Source organism: Erinaceus europaeus, chromosome 8 (assembly GCF_950295315.1).
Source record: "Erinaceus europaeus chromosome 8, mEriEur2.1, whole genome shotgun sequence".
Taxonomy (NCBI): Eukaryota; Metazoa; Chordata; class Mammalia; order Eulipotyphla; family Erinaceidae; genus Erinaceus; species Erinaceus europaeus.
In genome coordinates, this window is record NC_080169.1 from 74,266,950 (window position 1) to 74,290,949 (window position 24,000).

The window sequence follows — 24,000 nt, forward strand, 5'->3', positions numbered from 1 at the left end:
TGTATTTATTTATTTAGAGAGTGAGAGAAAGAGGGAGAAACAGAGAAAAGCTGTTCTTGATTCTCCCCCCCACCCCCACAGCAGGTGGGAGCTGGGAGTTTATCCAGGTCCTCTCACCTGTTAACATGTGCGCTCTACTAAATGCACCACCTAGACCTAGGCATCTAGGCAAGAAATCTTTTAAAGGTAACACATTACATGGGCAAAATACTTTCAGAAAGGCTTTACCAATTTAAATGTCCTCTAAGAGTATGTGAAATGTCTTTTTATCTGTTCAACAAGAAAGACTTATTTATTGTCTGTCATTTCATATCTCTGTTCTAATCTAGTTGATTGGTGACCTCGATTGTGAAAATTCAAGTAATATAGCCGTTGGCAATAAATACACCATGATAATGCAGGTGCAGGACATTGCCTATCCTTATCACAAAAGCAAGTATCATTTTGATTAATTTCATTAGGCATCTTCCTTGAGCTGTAGTCACTGTTGTGCTAGATGCTGGGCTGGGTATTTGTATTCAAAAGCAGTCATTAAAAAACACCAAACATTTAGGAATAAGTCCAGCCTCCATCCATCCTGCACTATGCGTATCAAATCCCTTTCCAAGCCCTTTCTTCTGTGTCACCTCCCCAAACCTCAAAGACCTGATGTCTCCCCTCCAACAGCATCCCCTTTCCAGGACTGCTCTAAGCAGGTTGCATCTTAGCTGACTGGTAATCCTGAGTTTTTTAAGGGAATCTCTTCCTTTTTGTTCTCCTTTACAATATAGTCTCCCATATTTCTGTCACTGATATGCATAAAAAGCAAATGCCATCACATTACTTCCTTGCTGAAAACCCTTGAGTATCTTCTCATAGCTATTACATTCAAATTTAAACAGTGCCTAAGAGCACAAGGACTTTCACCATCTGGTTCCTGCCTAACTCTCTCCCATCTCTCACCTCTACACTCAACTAAACCAGACAGCTTGCTGTTTTCTTTGGTTGAATCATGCAGGCTTTTATACCTTGGTATCCTTGTAGCTGCCTAGATCCCAGTCTCATATTATCTCTTCAGACTATCCTCAGTTCTTGTTTCCTCCAGCTTCTCTATTTACCTGTACATATGTTTCTCAAAAGGTATCTACCCTTAATACCAGAAAGGAAGGCAGGAACTTCCAGGTCTTATTCACAACATGATATATAGCAACCCCCACCACCATTTTTTAATTTGCAAGGAGCTGGTATACAAACTTTGCTTAAAATATATTGAATAAATGAATGACACTAGAATATTGAGATGCAGTTTTTTTTTCTATTTTTCCCCTTAGATAACATCTACATTTACATCCAAACAAGCCCAGAAAATGAATTTCCTCTTATATTTGATAGATCGTCCTACATATTTGAAGTGTCTGAGTTAAGTCCGCGTAAGTAACAGACACAGCACAGACTATGGTGCCCTTAATGGACTCCTTCATCTAGACAGAGTGGGGCAAAGGGAACATTTTCTTCAAGAGGCCCTGAGTGGTGTTGTGCCCAGCAATTCACAACTGATCTGTGTTTATGTCATCTCTTCTTTTCAAATTGCTGCTCACTGCTGAGACACCCTTAAAGTGAATTCTTGACTTTGAAAACTGTTGATTAAACTATATTTCTCTGAACCCCCTGATTGCCTCCTTGTCTCTGTGGCTGATTTCACTAATCTTTCCTTTTTCTAGCCAACGTTTTCCCTGGGTTTCCACTGTGATTTTTATCCAGATCACTCAAAGAATTGAAATTTAAAATTAGGGGAAAGGTTTCCCAGTTTCTAGATTTCTTTAATTTAAACACATCATGGAGACACTGCATCTCTCCCTTATAAGGATTCATTGGAGGATTCACCTCTCGGACACCTTGCTTTTTGCAGCTCTCCATTTTTATTTTTATTTATTTTTATTATCACCAGGGTTATAACTAGGGCTTGGTACCAGCATGTCAAATTTACCACTCCTGGGAGGAAAGGACAGATAGAAATTGAGGGGGCGGGGGCGGGGCAGTAGCGCACCGGGTTAAGCGCACATGGCACAAAGCTGCTTAAGGATCCGGATTTGAGCACCCCCCCTCCCTTCACCGCCTGTGAAGCGTGAAGCGATCCCCCTGCAGGTGTCTATCTTTCTCTTCCCCTCTCTGTCTGCTCCACCTCTCTCAATTTCTCTCAGTCCTATCCAGCACTAACAGCAATAAAGACAACAACAGTAATAACAGCAATAACATCAAAGTGGAGAAAATGGCCTCCAGGAGCAGTGGATTTTTAGCACAGGCATCAAGCCCCAACAATAACCCTGGAGGCAAAAGAAAGAAAGAAATAAATTGAGAGGGAAGGGGAGGATAAGAAAAAGAAAGGGAGAGAGAGAGTAGTGTGTGCTAATGCATCTGGTTAAACATATAGTTTACCATGTCCAAAGTTTGAGCCCCTGCTCCCCACCTGCAAGGGGGAAACTTCATAAGCAATGAAGCAAGTATTGCAGGTGTCTCTTTATCTCTCTCCCTCTGTATCTCCCCCTCCTTTATTAATTCCTCTACTTTATTAATTCTTCTCTGTCCTAAAGAAAGAAAATTCTTCTCTGTCCTAAAAACAAAAAAGAAAGGGAAATGACCACTAGGAGCAGTGGATTAGTCTTGCAGGCACCAAGTCTCAGTAATAAGCCTGGTGGTAATACTAATAACAATAACAATAATACTGAAGGTATAGAATATGCAGTTTGAACAATAAAGTGGCAAAATAACCAACCTGGATAGTGCACCTGCTTTGCTATGAATGACCCAGGCTCATTCTTGGTTCCTGCCACATTGGAGGAAATTTTGATGCTGTGGTACATTTTTCCTTCTCTCTCTGTCTCTTTCTCTGTTTTTACCTGAAAAAGCCCAGACAGTGAAACCCCAGTGACAACAAAGACCTCTAAAAGTATTTCATGAATGTCTCATCAATGTGAAAGTGTCTTGACCAGTGTCCTTCCCTCATCCCCCAAACAGGACTGATCTCACCTACTTTGTTCTTCCAGCTAGAACCAAGGTTGGACAGGTGCTAGCAGCTGATGAGGACTATCCAAAGAACAGCATTGTGTACTCCATCTCCATGGGAGGGGCCAGCCTCCAGTACCCGAACATATTCTGGATTAATCCTCACACAGGAGAGCTCCAGCTGGTGACTACAGTGGACTATGAAACAACCCCTGTCTATATTCTCAGAATCCAAGCCACCAACATGGAGAACACAGGCTCAGTCACTGTGAGTGGAACAGTGTGGTGCCTGCGCACCAGCATAACTGGTAACTCTGGGGCTTTCTGGGACCCTCCAGGTGTGGCTGAAGCAGTGGGGCACAAACAACTGGTGGTGTCCAGGACAGCACAATTGGACATGTATTGTGCTGTCCAGAAAATTAAAAAATGATATTGGTGTGGGGTGGTGGCTCACCGGGTAATGGGAACCCATTACTATGTGCAAGGACCTGGGTTCAAGCTCCCTGTCCCCACCTGCAGGGGGGAAGCAGTGCTGCAGGTGTCGCCCCTCTGTTTTCATCTCTCTCCCTAACTCACTCTCTCTGCCTCTGACGCTATGTCAGAAAGAAAGAAAAATGGGGAAAAATAAAAAAGGTTGCCAAGAACAGTAGAGCTGGGCAGGCACTGAACCCCAGTGATCAACATTTGTAGGAGGGAAGGGGGGGCAGAGGGAGAAAAGAATGATGGATGGATGGAAGGGAGGAAGGGAAAGAGAGACAAAGGAAGGATAGAAGGGAAAGACTGGTATTTGTAGACTCAAGTTTGCATGTGACTAGGAAAAGTCCTAAGACAGATGGCCAGATATTGGAATATTGCCACCCTGTGGGAGAAACTTCTTCCTATTATCCTTTAAATCCTTTTGTCTAGCAGTAGCTGGTGGCAAGAGGCATGCTACCCAGACATGGGATTTGGTTTCTTACCTGTGTATGTTTCTTCAAAAGAATTTTTCTGTCCTTTTTCTCCATCATTTCATATACCCCACTTAAGAGGATGTGTCTTGACACAGAATTGTAACGTCTTTTGACATTTGGGGTTGGGAATCTGGTTAAATGCAAGTTCTACATTAGCAAGTCCAAGAAGGACCTGAAAGTCTGTATTTCTTTTATCTTTCTTCTTTTCTCTCTTTCTCTGTCTTCCCTCTGAGAAGGAGGGAGGAGAGAGAGAATGAGAAAACAAAAGAGAACACAGCACCAAAGCTTCCTTCAAAGCAAGGAAAGCCAGGCTTAAACCAGTGTTACACAAAAGGCAAAGTAGTGTACTACCCAGTGAAATATTTTGTCAGCCCAAGAGTCTACATTTCTTTTTTTAATTTTTATTTATTAAATGGAAATATTGACAAGACTATAGGATAAGAGGGGTACATTTCCACATAACTCCCACCCCCAGAACTCCATATCCAATCCCCTCTCTTGATAGCTTTCCTATTCTTTATCCCTCTGGGAGTATGGACCCAGGATCAATGTGGGGTGCAGAAGGTGGAAGGTCTGGCTTCTGTAATTGCTTCCCCACTGAACATGAATGTTGGCAGATCGATCCATGGTCCCAGCCTGTCTCTCTCTTTCCCTACTGGGGCAGAAATCTAGGGAGGTGGGACTTCAGGACACCTTGGTAGGGTCATCTGCCCAAGGAAGTCAGGTTGGCATCATGGTAGCATCTGAAACCTGGTGGCTGAAAAAGAGTTAAGATATAAGGAAAAACAAATTATTGACTAATCATGAATCTAAAGGCAAGAACATCATAGATGAAGATTTGGAGTCTCCAGTTTGGAAAAAGCTAGTGGGTCTATTTTAGGTATATCCCATAGTGCCCATGACTTTACTAGATTTTGCCTACGTCTGACATCTAATATGCAAGTGGACCCAGGTTACTGTCTGGGGAAATGATGTCATGGCTGGAAAAAAGGGCAAGAAATCTAGATCAGGGAAGAGAGTAGCTCCCATATATGGGAAAAGTATATAAGTATTATTAACTGTAAACTCAATCGATTTGATCTGGGGTCCATATTCAGTACAGGACCCTATGTAACCTCTGTATCCCTGCAGGTCTAAGCTCACATTCAGTGGTCACGGCTAGGAACATTCCAGGCTGCTCTGATTTTAGGACCCATCTCCCTCAGGTAGCAGGTAAATTATGTTGTCCAACCTCCCTTCAGAGAATGTAACATTCTCTACCAATATTGATCCACATTGAGGGCAAGGTCACAACAATACCTATCTATTGTCTTCTTAAACCCTAAGACAGCAGGAACCTTCCCCTTTCTCTATAAAGCCCATACATCGCCCAGTCCTGAAACTTCTAGGGCGGGGCTCACTTTCATGCATGCTTCTCTCAATTCATACCAACTGATACTGCATCTGCTGATCCCAACCTAATCAATGCAACTAGTACCACCTCGGCATGCTGCACTTGGGACTGTGTCTAGAGATGTCAGGTGTGGAATGTCAACTCTTCAGCTTTATTACTCTGGTGAGACCTTTCCTCTTTCATAGGACTCCTTAATTCCATTTCAGGTGGTGCACTTTTTAACAAAACCTAGATATAAATCAGGGCCCATGAGATAGGGCATATGCACATGTGTCCGTTAGTTAAGGCAAAATATATACCTTAAAGAAAAAGTGCACAATAATTTTCAGTGAGTCAATAAATGAAGCAAGCAGGTAGAAAGACCTAAAAAGACACCTTAAAGTACCTAATGAAACAGTTTTTACTTTGACCTAGATAATCTCCCCACGCACCTCCCATTACCTGTCCCTCAATCACTCCAAAGCTAACCTTGTCACACAAAGTAAGGACTTTAAAAGCTGAATAAGGGCAAGAGACTGGCATACTTTAATGATGACTCTTTAGTCACTACCAGGCCATCCCATCACCTGGAGCCCTAGTCAGGAAGTCCTGGGATTCCCAAACAGACATGATGGGCCTAGACCTCTAACAGATCCCTGTGACCACTGTCAAGAGTCTACATTCCTAATAATGTTGCCCAGGCAGCCCCACTTTGAGAAGTAAAAGTTTAATAGGTCTGTTTTGGTCCAGAAGAATGTGATAGCGATGAATAATTTCTTGTATTTTCCCATTAATTAAGTGAAAAAACATGAAGCTGCAATGAATGCAGCCAACAGCATTGTGTGATCAGGAGAATAACTGGAGACAAATTCATTTTACAACCTGGATTCCAGTTCTCCAAGGGGATTCAGTGGTAAACATTGCTTATCTTTGTGTCCAAATTTTTCTTTCTCTGAAATGGAGTCACTTGAATGGTAGAATAGAGTCCAGGCCCTCTGATGACTTGCTTTGAATTAAAAGGACCAGGTTTTTAATGACGGATAAAGCTTGGCATTGCTAGCCAAGGAAAAGATGTGCTGAAGTTAGAGATAATTATAGTTTTTGTTAGGCTGGGATTTTTTTCCTCCAGACAAATGAATGAACTCCACTCCAGGAGCTAACTTGAAGTGAACATTTCAATTTATCTCTTGGCTCAATAATAGCTGAAATCCCCAAAGTTCAAAGGTAGAGTGAATACAACTCAAAATGCATAAGCTTTTTAAAAAGGGTAATGATCACATAAGTCCCTTTAAGTGCTGGCATTCTGGAAGTCTGTGCTGGCAGGCATCCCAGTCCATATTCCAATCCCCTAGGCATCAAAGCCAGTGATAAAAAAGTACAGGCTGACCCCTGCTTGTGACAGGTTAGTACCGCCAGCTTAGTACCGTTCTAATAGCCCCTGTTACAACTGAGATCCCAGCTTAGCCAGGTGTCTAATTCTGTCCCTGGGGTTCTCAGCCCTGGCTGCACATTAAAAGCAATTGTGGAGGTTTGGGGGGATGCTGTATAACAGGAAAAGGATGCCTGAGTCTCACCCTCCAGGGAGTCCAAATCATTTGGCCTGGATTGTGCCTAAATTAGTGGGGCCAGGTTGAGAAGTAATGATCTATATCTCAAAGCAAAGAAGGAGTTTACAACTCACCAGGGCAGGTCACAAGGAAGTTAGGGGGCTCACCCTGAATCTTTAATCCTTTCTGGAAAAACAACTCAGATGGATAAACCCATGTGTCTAGGTGCATGTTTGTAGGCATATGTGGTTGGGCACAAGCATTAAAATGTGTATGTTAACAGCATGTGGGCTGGAGGATAGAGTTCAACATCTCAACCAAGCTCACATGAGCTAGACTACAAAAGTGCATAGGCCTGGGCAGTAACTATTGAGCAGCAGTAACTATTGAGAATGCTATTAAGGTTGTTCAACTGAGTATTTTAAAAAATATATTTATTTATTTATTCATTTATTTTGCATAAAAACAGAAATTGAGCAGGAAGGGGGAGATAGAAAGGAAGAGAGACAGACACATGTAGCACTATTTACCACTCATGAAGTTTCCCACCGGCAGGTGGGGACTGGGAGCTTGAACCAGGGATCCTACACATTGAAACGTGCACTCAACCAGATGCACCACCACCCAGCCCCCTGGTCAACTGACTATTAAGAACAGCCACTTCCTGTTGCTCTAGGTGACTGTGAACATCTTTGAAAAAAATGACGAAAAGCCAATCTGCACCCCACACTTTTCTTTCTTGGCCATTCCAGTGGATCTGAAAGTTGGAACAAATATTCAGAATTTCAAGCTGACGTGTACTGACCTGGACTCGAACCCCAGGTCCTTTCGTTACTCCATTGGTCCAGGTACAGTGCTTGATGTGAAAAGTCCTGGTCTCCAGCTTTTACCGCCAGAGGCGATAGCAGGCAGTTGAAGAAAGGAGGGTGGGATCTGTGCTCATACTCCAGCTCAATCTGTACCATGGGGAGATTTTAAATGAGGAAAGTGGGAATCGGGTGTCTGACAGACCCCAGGTTCCCATTCCACCTTTTAACTCCTCCTCTCCCCATCTAATTCTGACACTCTTTTATATGACTGTCCCAAGACCAAGAAAAGGACAAACCCCATGGGTGGTGAACCCTCCACCAATTCTCAGATCCATAAATGGGATTTAAAAATCGCATTAGTGCCATTTAATTTTTTAAAATCTAACTTCTCAATCCCCTCTTCTCCTGCAAGCTGGCAGCAAGGGCAGTGATTCCCAGCCCTCTCTCTGGATAATAATAGATGAAAGAGATTAAACACATTTTGAAATGTGTCCTCAGGAATTCTTTTTTTATTCCATTCATTTTCTTTTTCAAAAAATACACCATTGTGAGAGAGGGGGGTGGGAAAAGAAAGAAAGAGCACCCCTCAATGGAAATGAGACCAAAATAGCTCATCTAATCAAGTGCCAGGGCCAGAGATTTAAACGCAAACAAGCAGAGCAATTCTATGTGAAAAGAGTGAAAATTCATCTTAGTGGCTACCCGCTGAGCCCTGGCAGAGTAGGAACTCGAACAGTAGGAGGCCCCTTGAGCAGGCAGTGTCACAAAACCCAGGGGCACAGACTGCTTTTGCTGAGGATGGAAATAATCCATACTAAGAACCCTCAGGCCTTGATGGAGCTCTTGACTGCTAAGGGAGTAAAAATGGCATCATCTCCTGCTCCACTTACTGGTTTTCAGGCAATATTGAGTCTGGAGCTACTGGGGGAATGAGCAAGGGCTGCTTGGCTGGACAGCCTTTCCCTAAGCTGTGAGCCTTGGGTCCCCACAGACTGGGGGCGGGGAGACAAAGGGCAGATTCATGAGCACCTGGGGCTAGAGTACTGCACAGTCAGGAAACAGCCAGATTTATTTATTTATTTATTATTTATGTTGCCACCAGGGTTATTTCTGGTGCTCACAGCAGCCACCTTTTTAACTGATTGATTGATCAGAAAAAAATTGAGAGAGAAAGGTGAGATAGAGAGACACATGCAGCACTGCTTCCTTGCTTGTGAAGCTTCCCCCACTTCAGGTGTGGACCAGGGATGGGGTTCCTTGTGCATGGTAGCATGTGCGCTCTACCAGTGTGACACTGCCTGGCCCCTCATCTACCTTTTGATAGGCTCCAGAGACATCTGTGAATAAACACAGGTGGAAGACATGGTGAGCCAGGTGCAACAGTATGGGTACCCCAGACTGCTGACTGCCATTTTGCCAAGCACCAGGTAGAGGTTTAAAAATCCAGGAGCAGCTTTTTCCTTATCCACCAACATTTAGCAGTCTGCAATATGTAACTTACTCAGACCAAAGTGTAGGCAGCAAGAAGGTAGTAGACGTTTGCCCACACTTTGGTCTGAGTATGAGTTACATATTGCAGACTGCTAAATGCTGGTGGATATGGGGAGAAAAAGCTGCACCTGTATTTTTAAATCCCTCTACCTGGTATCTGGCAAAATAGCAGTCAACCCTCTGAGACATCTAAACTATTGTACCTTTCTGCTCTCATCCTCATGGGCAGGTACACTGTTTGTAAGCAAGTGTTTCTTCTTTATTTATTTTTATTTTTTATCATTATCTTTATTTATTTATTGGTTAGAGATGGTCAGAAATCAAGAGGGAAGTGGGAGAGAGACTCCTGTAGCACTGCTTCACCACTCGCAAAGCTTTCTCTTTGTAGATGGGGACTGGGGGCTCAAACCCAGGTCCTTGTGCATTGAGCCAGGTGCACCACCACCTGGCCCAAGAGTTTCAATACTAATGAAATCTCTGGTCCAACATGGGTGATTTCCTACTAGTGAATTAACCACGGCACAAGAGAAGCACAGTTGACACCCAAGATGAGGACAATTGAGAGACGGACTAAATGTATTTTCTTCTAGATCCTTATTTCTTGTTTCCTTTCCTTCTTTCCCCTTCCAAATCTCATTTAGGCAATGTCAACCATCATTTCACTTTCTCTCCCAATGCTGGGTCCAATGTCACACGCCTCCTCCTTGCCACCCGTTTTGACTATGCCGGTGGGCTTGACAAGATCTGGGACTACAATCTACTTGTCTACATAACTGATGATAACTTGCTGTCTGGAAGGAATAAAGCCAAGGCTCTTGTGGAAACAGGGACAGTGACACTGAGTATTCAAGTCATTCCTCCCCCAACCACGATTATCACCACAACCCCCAAGGTAAGGGCTTTGGGACCCAGATTCCCTAGCTATATCCCTTATCATTTATATCCATGGAACTCTCTGACCCAGGAGAGATGTGGATGGACTGAAAGGAATTGAGGTGTTAAGATGTTTTTCCGCACATGGTAGAAAACGCAGGGACCGGTAGCAGGATCCCGGTTCGAGCCCCTGGCTCCCCACCTGCAGGGGGGTCACTTCACAGGTGATGAAGCAGGTCTGCAGGTGTCTATCTTTCTCTCCCCCTCTGTCTTCCCTTCCTCTCTTGATTTTTAAAATAGATATTTTTTTTTAAAAAAAGATCAACTTTAACAAAAAAAAAGATGTTTTTCTGGCCGGCAGCCATGGGCTGGACTAGCAGTTACTGGGAAGTGTGAAAATCTGGTGGACATGAACTTTCCCTATTCTGGTACAGAATAATGTCTGTACAGACCTGTATTATACCTTTAATGATCTTCTGTATTTATGGTATAGGAAAAAATTTTCACAGGCATGTGACTAGTAACTATATCCACAGATTCTTTTCTGTTCATTTGTAGAAGCTACTGCAAGTCAGTGTTCATGACAACATGTAGCCAGGTATTCTTTTAAAAAGTCACCATTCACTAATCTGTACTGTACTCCCAACCTCCACTCCAACAAATGTCATTCATTCGATCTACATATTTTATTTAGTTGTTTATTTTTTCAACTTTAGTGTCACTTTATTTAGATAATTTTTATTTGTGATTAATAGTAGGTTACAAAATTATAAGATTATAGCATATAGTCCCACACCACACCCACCATCAAAGTTCTGTCCCCACCTTCCTACCTTCCAAAGATAACCACCATAGTTCTCCTAAGTCTTAGAAACAGTTTACTTGCTTCTGTTTTTTTAAGTTCATGTGTAACAGATATTTAGGTTCCTCATATAAATGAAGCCATCCAGTAGTTGTCTTCTACCTCTTTACTTATTTCACTAAGCATAATCACCTTTAGTTCCATTCATTTTCTTCCAAAGGGCACAATATCCTATTTTTTATTGTAGAGTAGTATTCCATGGTGTATATATACCATAGAGAATGTTGATTTTCACAACTAGTATCCCGAGGGTACATTTCTCCATTTACCCAAGATAGGTGTCCAGACATTTCACACTCCTCCAAACCACCATCTTGTTTCACCATCAGAGTTTAAATCCCCAATCTCCCCTTAGTGAGAAGCATGCTGAGTGAAATAAGCCAGAAGGAGGACAAATACCAGATGATCTCACTCACAGATGGGAAACTAAGAAACAAAACAAAGAACAATACAGGGTAAAAACTCAATAAACTATAGTTTATTGCAGAAGACTTGGGGACTCAGAAGGAGGAAAGAACACTAAGGGGAGGTGGGGATCTACAAATATTATTTAATACCAGCAATATGCCAGTCACTTAGGTAAATAAGTCCTAAACTATCCCTATTCTTATGTATCTGATATCAATAGGAGAAGTCAATGGTTCTCAAAATGTACAGTCCTCAGACTAGCAGCAACATCCGGAAACTTGTTAAAAATGCCAAATATTGTGTCTATTACTGAATATTAAATCTATACCTCACCCAATCATTATCTTCACCATAATACCTTGGGAGGCATGTTGGAACTTAGAATACCCAACCATATCCCCAGTCAGAAACTCTGACCATCTCCATTTTCAATAAAACGTTCAGAGAATTCTCCTGTTCTGTTTGAGAACCATAGTCTAGAGGAAGAGAAAGCCTAAATATAAGTATGACAGGTAATCATGTAACAATATATTTTGGTGGATTGTATGGAAGAAAGCAACCTGGTGCTACAATAAAATCACTTTGACAAAAAAGAAGAGAAAATTAAAACCTAATACTAGGATTAACCTTATCCCCATTCCTTGGAGGAACAGGTTTATATTTGTAAACTTTTTTCCTTCTCCTCCTGGTAAAAGTAGCAATGTTCAGAAGCCCCATACTTGCAGTGAATCAGAGAATTCCTGCCTTTCTGGAATTTAAAATCTGACCCAGTTGTGACATCTCCCATCCTGAAATCTCCTTGGTTTGTTTGCTAATTTTCTCCTGCTTTGGAAAGCAGATGCTGAACTTGAGTTTTTGCTGTAATATTAACCCATTCATCTGGCAGTGCAGCCTGTGAACACTGAAAAGCCTACAAAGTGTTAAAGAATAAACAAACCAAACTATGGCTCACGCCTTTCCAGTGAGAAACAATAATTATGTTAGTTCCTGGGTTGTGCTATGATGAGGCAGGAGGAAAAAAAAATCAATGGGATTTTTAGCTTTGGTTAAAAAAAAGGGTAGAAATAATGGATGCAGAACAAAGTTTTTCCTTAGCTCTTTACGTTTTCTGGGTGGTGGTTCCATGAGTGTCTTCAAAGGCCATACATCAGGTGCTAGATTGAATCACCAAGAGTTAAGATCATATAGATGTTCTATTTATAGAGCCAGAACAAAGAGCAGAATAGGTATTCAACAGATGAGACTGCTGTGTGTCCTAAAGCACTACTATCTTCTACTCACCCTCCCTACTGTCTGTCATTCCAGCCCAGGATCACGTACCAGATCCTGAGAGAAAATGTTTATTCTTCAGCAGCATGGTATGTGCCTTTTGTTATCACTCTGGGCTCCTTATTGCTTCTGGGTGTCCTGCTGTACCTGATCATCCTGTTGGCCAAGGCCATTCACAGACATTGCTCCTTCAAGACTGAGAAGCACAAGAAGCCTCTGTAAGTTGCTAATAGACTGGACAGAGGTCACTACTTCTCTTAGGCCACTGTTTTAGGTGAAAGGAAAGACTTGGGATTTCTCTGCCAGGTTTAACATATACTTAAATTGAGGAAGGGAAGGAAACATGAGGGGAAGAAAGCCAGCTCCCTTGGTCCTGATGTGCCATCTTCATTGCCTGTTGGAGCAGTGTCCTATTTGGCTTTCCTGGGTACATATCTACCTATGAGATTCTCCCCAGTGAAATAGAGGCTTCAGCCCTTTGGTGACCTTGCCCTGGATAAAGTTTCAGGAGAGTCTCATTGTGAGTAGTGATAGCATATCCTGTGCTTTTATTAACAGACTATGTGAAGAGTGAAATGGAATTGAAGGAAGTACAGAAAACTGATAAGGGAATTGTTTGGCTCTAGTAGCTCAGTTGGGCTTTTGAGTGATGAAATAAGCATTTATTATTTTTGCATGTGGCACTGATCTCTATTTTTAAGGGCTGTAAATACATGTCTGTTTCCTTTTCCCCTCATTGTCACCTGCTCACTGATATGCCTCTCACTCTGCTGAGTGCTTTTTACTGGTTAATGGGAGATACTAGAGTGAAGTGAAGAGAGCACCAAATTGGTACAAGCTTCCCCAAGAGCCAGATTTCTTGAGTTTTAGAAGCTGTTTCAATGAAAGGATGATGGTTCTGAACCTGGGCTTCAGAATTAGACAAAGTCTAAGTGGAAATCTTGGCTCTGCTGATTTCTAGGTATGCATCTCTGGACAAATACCAACCTCTGTGAATCTCAGTTACCTGATTTGAAAACCAAACACTCAAGTGAGCAGGTGCAAAGAAAACGTTTGTCACTGTCCATGATATAAATAGTTAACACACTAGAGGTATTACTTGTTTAATCTTCTTATACTGAGTCCCAGTCAGTTTTGGGAACTTTAGCTCTATTCTCAAGTATGTCAGGGTGACTGGATCTGAGTTTTAGAATTTCTCAGATGCAAAGGAAAGTGGTAGTGAGGTTCATGTGACTTTGAAAGGTATTTTGGAGATTACCTAGCACTATCAAATAATTTAAAATCTATGGATGAAAGACTGTCTATGAAAGTCTGAGGTATTAGCATAAAGATGTGCATTGCATTTTGCCATATTTATTGGGGAAGTTTGTTGCTATTGGCAACCTTGACTTCAAGGTAAGAAACCCTTGGGCATCTGTTGAAAATTTAAAAGGCATTTTTTTGTTTGGACTCTATTCACAAATTGATTCCAGTGGTGGTGGGGAAATTACTCCAAAGGGTTGACACTTAAGCTTGTAGGGACGGTGGCACTCTAGTGGGATTTGGAACACAGTTCCTAAAGGAAGTAATCCAATAAACATGGCAACCCACATGCAATGTATGGCTAACTGTTAAATGTACACATTAAACTTAGTTGCTTTGACTTCCACTTTCAATATTGCTTCTCAACATGGTTAACTTGAAAGAGAAAAATCTACCTAGCAATTCAGAAGCTGACGAGACCTTTCTAGAAATCAGCTGTACCCTACCATATGGCAGCCAAAAATTATTCAGTAGCAAATAAAAAAAATGAGTGCCCCCAAACTGAAGAATCCAAGGTTAGCATAGGTAACACCCAAGATTTTAAATCCAACTCTTTTTTTCTATAGTTTATTTTTTCTTTTTAATGTTTAATTAACATTTTAATGGTGATTTACAGGATTATAAGATAATAGGGATATAGTTCCACAGCACTCCCACTACCAAAGTTCTATCTCCCCACACAAGGATAAGCACCATAATTCTCTCAAGATCTTACAGATGTGTCATTAATCTTCATGTTACAGAAAATTTACATATAACTGCCAGCCCTCAAGCCTTCCTGCCATGTGCCAAACTTTTTGTTCCACTGGTTTTTTGGGGGAAAAAAAGCAAGATTTTGGGGGGTGGTCATGCCCTCAACTGGTGTTGTCTGCAGAGTAAACATAATCCCTGAAGGTATTTAAAGCAATAGTTTCAAACTCACCAAACACCTAGAATCTCATAAGTACCAGTCCAACTGTTAAGAGAGAGAAGGTACTACTCAGAAATAGAAGTGTTTACAGGTGTAGGTGGGGTTTTGGGTTTAAAATCTGGAGTCTGAGGGGACTTGCTCTTTCTGGTGAACATCATGATATAATTTTATATACCTTTCTCTCTCTCTCTCTCTCTCTCTCTCTCTCTCTCTCTCCTCCCCCTCCCCCACCATCTGTCTGTCTTGCCCTAACATGCTTTGATTTCAATAAAGTTTAAATTAACTAGATAATCTGCTCTCTCCCCAATTCTTTGCTGAGAAAAAAATGTGTGGTATGACCTTAGGATGGGAGGGGGGGTCAGATGCCTTCACCCCTTATCCCTTTAACACAACAGCGATGGAACTGCTGCATCAGGAGACAGTGTGGGTGTCCAGTCATCATTTTGGTTCCCATCTCCAGTTTTATATTCATTTCATCCTTCAGTCCTGAGTAACACTGCTGCCCAAAGGTTACCATGGTTTCCTGTATGTACCAGAGCAACACACTCTCAGGTTAATTTCTCTCCATCCCTTTTGCCCCACAGGGTGAAGAAAGGAGGTATGTAGCATGCCAATTTCCTTTGTTGATGTTACTGTTGGGGTTTTGCTTGGTCAGTTATAGTACATAAAATGTCTACAGCCCAGCAGAGAATCAAGATGCAACCCATATTTCTGGGTTTTCAGTTACTTTACTCATGAGTAGAATAACAGAGGTAAGAAAGAACAGAAAAAAAGGGAAGGTTAGAGTGCATGGTGGCATCAGCTCACTGGGATCTCTCATTTCGGTCCAGCCTGTCCCTCCCATCCTTGTGTCTAGTGAGCCCAGTTTAAGTACCCAGATGCCTAGGCCCTGCCAAGAAAGGCAGGAATAAAAAATCTTCCGGGGGATGGGTGGTAGTGCAGTGGGTTAAGCGCACATGGCGCAAAACACAAGGACCAGCATAAGGATCCCTCCCCACCAGCAAGGGGGTCCCTTCACTGGTGGTGAAGCAGGTCTGAAGGTGTCTATCTTTCTCTCCCCTCTCTGTCTTCCCTTTCCTTCTCAATTTTTCTCTGTCCTATCCAACAACAATAATAACCACAACAATAAAAAATAAAACAAGGGCAACAAAAAAGGTAAAAACTAGCCTCCAGGAGCAGTGGACTTGTGATGCAGGCACCAAGCCCCAGCAATAACCCTGGAGGCAAATAAATAAAAAAAAATAAAAATAAAAATAAGAAAAAGGAATGAAGAACCTTCTAACATTTCTTAGACCCAGGCTGCATTTGTATCCTTCACAGGGAGGAGTGACCCCTCCTAAGGACAGCCAGTGCTCTGGACTAGATGGATTGCTCTCTGTAAAGAACAATGATACTTTATCCTCAGACCATAATGAATTTTATCGTTTTCACAAATTATTTAGTTCAAGCTAGCTAGAAGTGGGTGCAGTTGGGCAGGGGTATATAGCATAATGGTTATGCAAAGAGACTCTAATGCCTGAGACTCCGAAGTCCCAGGTTCAACCCCCCATACCACCATAAGCCAGAGTTGGATTAAAAAAAAAAGTGGATATAGTCAAATGAGCTAGGAAAACTAAATGAGGTCCAACAGAACCACTCTAAGCCTAGGGAGATGCCTTGGGATCTTGAGGCCCCAAAATGATGTTTCAGGGATAATCCAGGCTAAGGAAAAAAGGACAAAGAATGGAAAATGTGTTTTAAAAATTATTGCTTTCTTCACTCCATCAAGTGTTTGGCACACCCAAGTATGTCTAAGCAGGGTTAGAGATTTGATTATAATGTTATGGATCATAGTTCATGAGATGATTTTAGTAATGACTTTTTCCCCCACAAGTGGTCTCTATCTAATCCTGGTTGGTATCTTAAGGGCATAGGAAATTGATACAAAAAATGTTCTTATATTATAACTGGATGCTTTTAACTCAATCTTATCTATAAAACCATTTAAAATATAATTTGCCTGGTTCCCATATAATAATAAATCCAGAAGAGTGAAACTATTTTTAAAAATCTTGTGCATATTTATGTGTACATGAGTAAATTTTATGAGAAGATAGAAAGGTATCAACATGTCTGCAGATGAAATTTTTCTTTGCTGGGTTTGCAATACTGAGTTCAAAATGTTTGTTACTGTGGGGTGTATGTATGTGTGTGTGTGGGGGGTAGAATTTCAAGGTCAATTTAGTGTCTGAGGAGTTTAACGTCTGTCTCCTCTATTCCTTGCAGTAATCAAGAATACAAAGAGAGAGGTTGTGGTGGTAAGTATGCATGGCCATAATTCACCTGGCTTGGGTGGTAATGGGGGGCCTTGTCCCCCCTCCTAGGCAAGCCCTGCCACACACAGTGTCTTGGGGGTGTTTATCATTTAGAGAGATGCTTATATTTGGCCACTGGAACAGATTGCTGTGTGATGAGCCCCTGATAGAATTTGTTCCCTCCACTGCACATGTCTGCTGATATATTTGCAGAAGAACTGGGTTTCATAAATATTGAATAGTGGTGTTTATTATCTGCACCAGCTCTTCAGGAGAGTGAAATGGGAGAGAGGGGTATAAAGACCAGAACTGATGTTTCGGCCTTCAGTGGGATGTATTTGTTCTTTGTTATTGCACACCATTGTAAAAAGTGATAGAGAAAGAGCACTGCATAGGTTTAGGGTTGGCTCTGACCATTTGACCATACAACCCTGGGAACTCACTTGGCCTCAGGAAACTTCAGATTCCTCCTTTGTGAAATGGCAACAAGAATATCTGCCCTGAAGTAAGAGATGGGGAAATAAGTTGAAAATTCTTAAGAGTTGCACAAGTACAAAGTGTTACAAAATTGCTGGAGTGGTCCATGCCTCCCTGCCCCAAACACACCCATACACCTGTTTTCTTTTACTGAACCTGAACCACTCCCTGGGTAGTTACAGAACTCGTAGATGAACTTTAGTCCCCCTCATCTCTTCCCTCGCACCCCATCCTTGATGTAAGACTTTATTATGATCCTAGACCATAAATGTGTGGAATTACATGCACAAGGACGACTGCCTAGTACACTGAGAATTTTGTTTCAGGCTCATTGTCTGAGTGCTTTTATCGACTGGAAGGAAGAAGCTGGGTTTATTTATTTATTTATTAGAGAGAAAGAGAGAATGTAAAAGTCCACAGCACTATACCAAAGCTTCCTTCAGCACAGTGGGGCTGGACTAGAACCTGGGCCAAACACGTGGTAAAGCTATGTATTATCTGAGTGAGGTGAGTGAGGTATTTCACTGACCCTCTACTGCCTAGGTCATATTGACTGTGGCAGGTGCCCTCAGGTGACACTACTAGAAATATGTGAGATTAGCCATCAAGAACCAGAGAGGGAGGAGGAAACCGGGAAGGACATTTAGATGTAGTGATAGATATATGTGTGACTTGGAAAGGAAGAGAAGATGAGACCTTTAAAAAATGGGCAGATATATACAAGTATAGACAGATAGTTGTAGAGATGATAGTTAAACCATATCTGCAACCTTAGGAGAATTGCTGTAGCTTACAATGGAGGGAGTGGGGACTCAGAACTCTGGTGGTGAGATAGTGCAGAGTTGACCTCTGTTATCTTGTAATTTTGTAAATCAATACTAAATCACTAATTAAAAAATATGTGAGCTTGGTCTGGGGAGTTGGCATAATGATTATGCAAAAGACTCCCATGCCTGAGGCTTCAGGTTCAGTCCTCAGCACCACTATAGGCCAGAACTGAGTAGCATTCTGGTGTCTCTTATCTCTCTCATTAAAATAAAATAACAACTATTATTTTAAAAATATGTAATATTAGTTCTAGCTGTTAAATAAACATATCACTCAGTTTTTCAAAAGTGAGGCTGCTGAGAAGATCAAATAAATGAGACCTATATAGTCTCCATTTCCTTTCTCTTCAGAGCTGGAGCCCATGAGTCAGTGACCATTTATGTGTTGAAAAATGGGATGGGGTGGGGTGTGGGGGGCAGGGGATGAGGAGTAAGAGGGGGTTGGCAGATAGTGACACACTCTGTTAAGTATATACATTACCATGCATGAGCACCTGGGTTCCAACCCCTATTCCCTACCCCACTCACAGAGGGGAAGCTTCACAAGTGGTGAAGCGAGTCTGCAGGTACCTCTTTTATTTCTCCCTCTCCTCTCTCAATTTCTATGTTTCCTTCCAAATATAAATAAATAAATAAAAATGGCCACAGGAAATTATGGGTTCATCATGCTGCCTCTGAGCCCCAACAATAACCCTGGTGGCAATAATAAAATAAGTAAATTTTCAAAAGCAAAAAAAAAAAGAAAACTTGGGGTTGAACACTGCCCCTGTCAGCATATGAAGAGTGATCCCATTAGAGAACCAACTGATAGGGTGGGGCCAGTTGCATTAGGCACAGGTAAAGTCCTGGGGTTTGGCAGAATATACGTCAGGTCTCACTCATAGACAGAAGTTGAACGACAAGATCAGAAGGGGAAACACTAAGCAGAACTTGGACTGGAGCTGGTACATTGCACCAAAGGAAAAGACTCGGGTGGGTGAGGGGAAGGTTTCAGGTCATGGAACATGATGGCAGAGGACCTAGTGGGGGTTAAATTATTATGTGGAAAACTGGGAAATGTTATGCATGTACAAACTATTGTGTTTTGCTGTCAACTGTAAACCATTAATCCCCCAATAAAAAAAAGGATATGAATCAGGGGGAGACAAAAGAGTCAGACCCAGAAGCCATCCTGCTTTGACATAGGCTAGGGAAACAGACGGAATGTGGGAGTTGGCACTTATGGGTGCTCTGCTCATGTCTGTCTGTCAAGTATCACTTAGATTAGCCAGCTTTGTGTGGCATTTCTGCTCTTTCTTGTATGTAGATTAGGTATCAGGTCTCCAGGATGCCTTCCTACCCCTCAAGTCTGGATTGAATATCTTCCTCACCTGCATCCCCCCCAGCACCTATAGGCCCCATCCCTAGCCCTTCTCACTCTGTCCTATACACCTGTCTGTCAGACCCCCCCTTTATTGTAAGATTTTGGGGGGCAATAACCATGCTGTATCTCCAGAATGTAGCACAGAGCCTAGTGAATAAACAAAAATCAGAAAAACAAGAGAGAGCTGGAGAGATAGTATAATGTTTATGCAAAAGACTTTTATGTGTGAGGCTCTGAAGTCCCAGGTTCAATCCCCAGCATCACCATAAGCCAGAGCTGAGCAGTGCTCTGGTCTCTCTCTGTGTGTATCTTTCTCTCTGGATCTCTTTCATAAATAAATAAATATTAAAAAAGAGGAAAAAAGAAAATCACAAGATAAGGAGTGAGGGCATCAAAGATAAGCCACCTGGCTTGAAGGGAAGAATATACAGTCGTGTTCACAGCTATCGCTTTCTTGCTTTCTTCTCCTTAGGAAACAATTCAGATGAACACTGTCTTTGATGGAGAAGCCATAGACCCTGGTAAGCTTGTTGTATTTCAGGTTGGTGGAGGACAGGAAGACCTGATCCAGTTTCTATTAGCTCATAACTCCAGTTTCTCCATCCATTTGTTGCATTCAGAGCTGCCCCTTCTTCTAGGTTAAAATGCAGTTTGACGTTAGCTTTGAACAGAGCTGATATGCAGAGCCTCAAGCCCATGGTCATGTGTGAGCCCTCAGTGGGTTTCTTGACTCAGCTCAGAGGCCACGCCTGTGTCTAGCTTCCTTCCTACAATCACAAATCAATTCAGGGAATTGGTGAATTGAAAGCCCACGCCTGTTGCCTGTTTTCAGACTCTCTCTGCTCTGCTTTGCACAGCACCCTCCCGCCCCCCTCCCCCGCCCCTTTCTAAATGCTTCTCACACCAGTAGTGGGAGAGATGGAGAAATGGCAGACTGGCTGGCTTTTTTTTCCCCCCTCCATCAGGGCCAAGAATCTCTTCTTGGTTGATAAAATGAACATGAGGTAAAGCTGGTCTTCAGAGCTCTCACCCCCTCCCCTCTCATCCTCCCCCCCCAGGAAATCAGCTCCCAATTTAGCTCCTTTACACACATCCCTCCACTTACAAAGGCTCAATTATAGACTTGAATAAAGGGAAGGAAACCAAATTCGGGAGGCAAGTGTGTTGGCTCCCTGCCACCCTCACAAGGCAAACCACTCGCTCCTCTTTGGAAGGAGGATGGCTCCTCTCCAGTGAGGCTGCTGCTGCTGCTGCTGGAATTAAATTTCCCTCTATTATTAGGTACTTGTTACCATAATGTGCCCACATTAGCATAAGTGCTGGTAGGATACTCAGCTGAGAGGCCACTCAGACAAGATAGAAATGGCAGGAGGAGCTGGGGCTCACTGGAAACCTGATCTTCTGAGGGAAAAGCCAGGGAAGACCAAAGCCTTTATACTACATGTGTGCTTCTGAGAGAAGAAAGAGGGAAGAAAGGAGCCAACTGCACTAATGTGAATAAACATGCCAATTAGCATCTGCTGGCACTGACACAATAAAAATGCTGCTTGCATCATTTCTGCTGGGGCCAGACTTATGTGTCCTAGTCTATAAATCTCTGCTCCCCTAACAGGCATAAAAATCACAGTTGTGGGGCTGAGCAGTGCTACACTTAATAGAATGCATGCATCACCCTGTGTGAGGACCAGGGCTCAAGCCTCCAGTCCCTAGGTGCAGGGGGGAATCTTCACTAGTGATGAAGTAGTACTACTCGTCAGATGTCTTTCTCCTTCTCTATCTACCCTTCCCTCTCAATTTCTCTCTGTCCTCTCAAAAATAAAGGGGGGAAGGGGAGAAGATTTATAAAAGGAAAGTCCTTTGGGGTTTGGGAGGTGGCGCACTGGGTTAAGCACACATAGTACGAAGTACAAGAACCCGCATAAGGATTCCGGTTCGAGTCCCAACTCCCCACCGGCAGGAGGGCCATTTCACAAGTAAGGAAGCAGGTCTTCAAGTGTCTCTCATTCTCTCCTCCTCTCTATATCTCTTCCTCTCTCAATTTCTCTCTGTCTTATCCAATAAAATGGAAAAAAAATGGCCACCAGGAGCAGTGGATTCAGTGCCAGCACTGAGCCCAAGCAATAACCCTGGAAGAAAAAAAAATGGCCTCTAGGAGTGGTGGATTTGTCTGGTAGACATTGAGCTCCAGTGATAACCATGGTGGTGACAGAGAATGAAAGAGAAAGACTGAAAAAAGGGAGGGAGGGAAGGAGAGAGAGACTAGACAATGGCGCACCTGATTGAGTGCACATTTTATCATGTGCAAGGACCTCAGTTCAAGCCCCTGGTCACCCACCACTTGTAGGGGGAAATTTCATAATTTGTGAAGCAGTACTGCCTCTCTCTCTCTCTCTCTCTCTCTCTCTCTCTCTCCCTCTCCCTCTCCCTCTCCCTCTCCCTCTCCCTTCTCCCCTCTTGATTTCTGTCTCTGTCCAAATAAATAAATAAATAAATAAATAAATAAATATCATGAGTGGTGGATTTATCATGTAGGAACCCAGCCTCAAAAATAGCCAAGGTGGTAAAAAAAAAAAGAAAAGAAAATAAGAAAGAAAAGAAAAAAGAAAGAAAATCAAAGTTATTTTCTTCCTTGGCAAATTTCTTTCTTACAGCAGGGATGGGGTAGGGGTGTGGTGGATATCTTTTAAAACAAATCAGAAAATCAGCTATAACTCCATGAGTAATGGACGCTCATTCAGCATTAAAGAGGTGCATGACCTTGCAATCTTGTAATTGCGATGAACTTGAGATTCTAGTAGACCTTTCCATCAAGAAAGGCACAATACATGCTAGCTGTATGGTCAGGGGGGCCATGCAGCTCAGGGATGGGGCAGGCTGGCTAGGTTTTGCTGTCCACTTGCTGCCTCAGCAACTCATTCCTGGAAGGGGGTGAGCATCAAGGAGGGTGGAGAGAATCCCTTGAATTCCTTCATTTTTATGGTCATTGCTTCTTTCTTCCCCTAGTTACTGGGGCACTGTATGAATTCAACTCACACACTGGTGCCAGAAAATGGAAGGACTCATCAACCCAGATGCCCAGATGGGAAGAGTCTAGCCCCCTGGAAGTTGCTTCAAGTCGAACTATTGCTGGGGACCAGGCGAGGCTACTGGGGAGGAACACCCACAAGGAAGAAGTGCTGAGTGGCACAGGGCAGGCTGGGGGTGTAGGCCCACATTCCAGAAGTCAGGAGGGCAAGCCAGGCACACCAAAGAACAGAAACCCAACCCTTACAGCAACGGCCTCCCCCAAACTACATCTGGGCTGGTGAAAGGTGTCTGGTGCTGGACCCACAAGGCCACAGCTTGGCTGTCCACACTATGTTCTGTGAGAATGGCTATGTCACAGACATGAAAATGTGAACTGAAGGTATCCAGAGATTCCCAGGTCCCAAATGGGATGTGAGGCAAGCTAAAACAGAAGTTTTTACTATAGTTGCTTTATTATTTTTTTTCTGAGACCACACATGATCTATATGTTTCTGATCAGTTGGACTGTTGATTTAGGATATGGAATTGTATTTCTTGTTCATTTTTACTGCTAGAAAGCTCCTTTCAGTCCACCACTGGGAAGTACCCAGGGTTCCCTGACATAAATATTGAAAAACAAGATCAGAAGAGAAAACACAAGTAGAACCTGAACTGGAGTTGGCATATTGCACCAAAGTAAAAGACTCTGGGGTGGGTGAGAGGGAGAATACAGGTCCAAAAAAGGATGACAGAGGACCTAATGGGGGTTGTATTGTTATGTGAAAAACTGAGAAATGTTATGCATGTACAAACTGTTGTATTTACTGTCGAATATAAAACATTAACCCCCAATAAAAAAATTTAAAACAAGTAAAATAAATAAATAAATGAATAAAAAGTTTAAGTTACCTGAAAAAAAAATTTCCATGTTTGAGGTTCTAAAGTCCCAGGTTCAATCCCCACACTGCTGTAAGTCAGAGCTGAGCAGTGCTCTGGTCTCCCTCTTTGTATCTTTATTTGTGTATCTGTCTCATTAAAATAAAACTATATATATATGAGAAACAATAGAGAGAGAGGAGAGAGAGAGAGGACCAAAGCATCATTCTGGCATATTCAGTGCCAGGGATCTAACAGCTTATCCCTTGTACCACCTCCCAGATCACTCCCTGCCCTTCTTCCTGCAGTGATTGAAGGAAACCATAACACTCAAGAATACAGCACAATGCAAAGCTCTAGCCAAACATACCAACCATGTGAC

The 24,000-nt window shown here is 42.5% G+C and overlaps 1 protein-coding gene across 1 annotated transcript in view; it reads left to right on the forward strand.

The window, feature by feature from the left end:
• CDHR3 (cadherin related family member 3) overlaps positions 1-23,699 on the forward strand; it is an 80,177-nt gene extending 56,478 nt beyond the window's left edge. The window contains exons 10-19 of the mRNA XM_007526979.2: positions 330-432; positions 1,311-1,409; positions 3,024-3,250; positions 7,528-7,699; positions 9,793-10,043; positions 12,600-12,781; positions 15,360-15,373; positions 17,041-17,072; positions 20,209-20,257; positions 22,740-23,699. Of these exons, the coding sequence (XP_007527041.2) occupies positions 330-432; positions 1,311-1,409; positions 3,024-3,250; positions 7,528-7,699; positions 9,793-10,043; positions 12,600-12,781; positions 15,360-15,373; positions 17,041-17,072; positions 20,209-20,257; positions 22,740-23,044 (1,434 nt within the window). The 3' untranslated portion in view covers positions 23,045-23,699. The remainder of the gene's footprint in view (positions 1-329; positions 433-1,310; positions 1,410-3,023; positions 3,251-7,527; positions 7,700-9,792; positions 10,044-12,599; positions 12,782-15,359; positions 15,374-17,040; positions 17,073-20,208; positions 20,258-22,739) is intronic.
• The last annotated feature ends 301 nt before the right edge of the window (positions 23,700-24,000 follow it).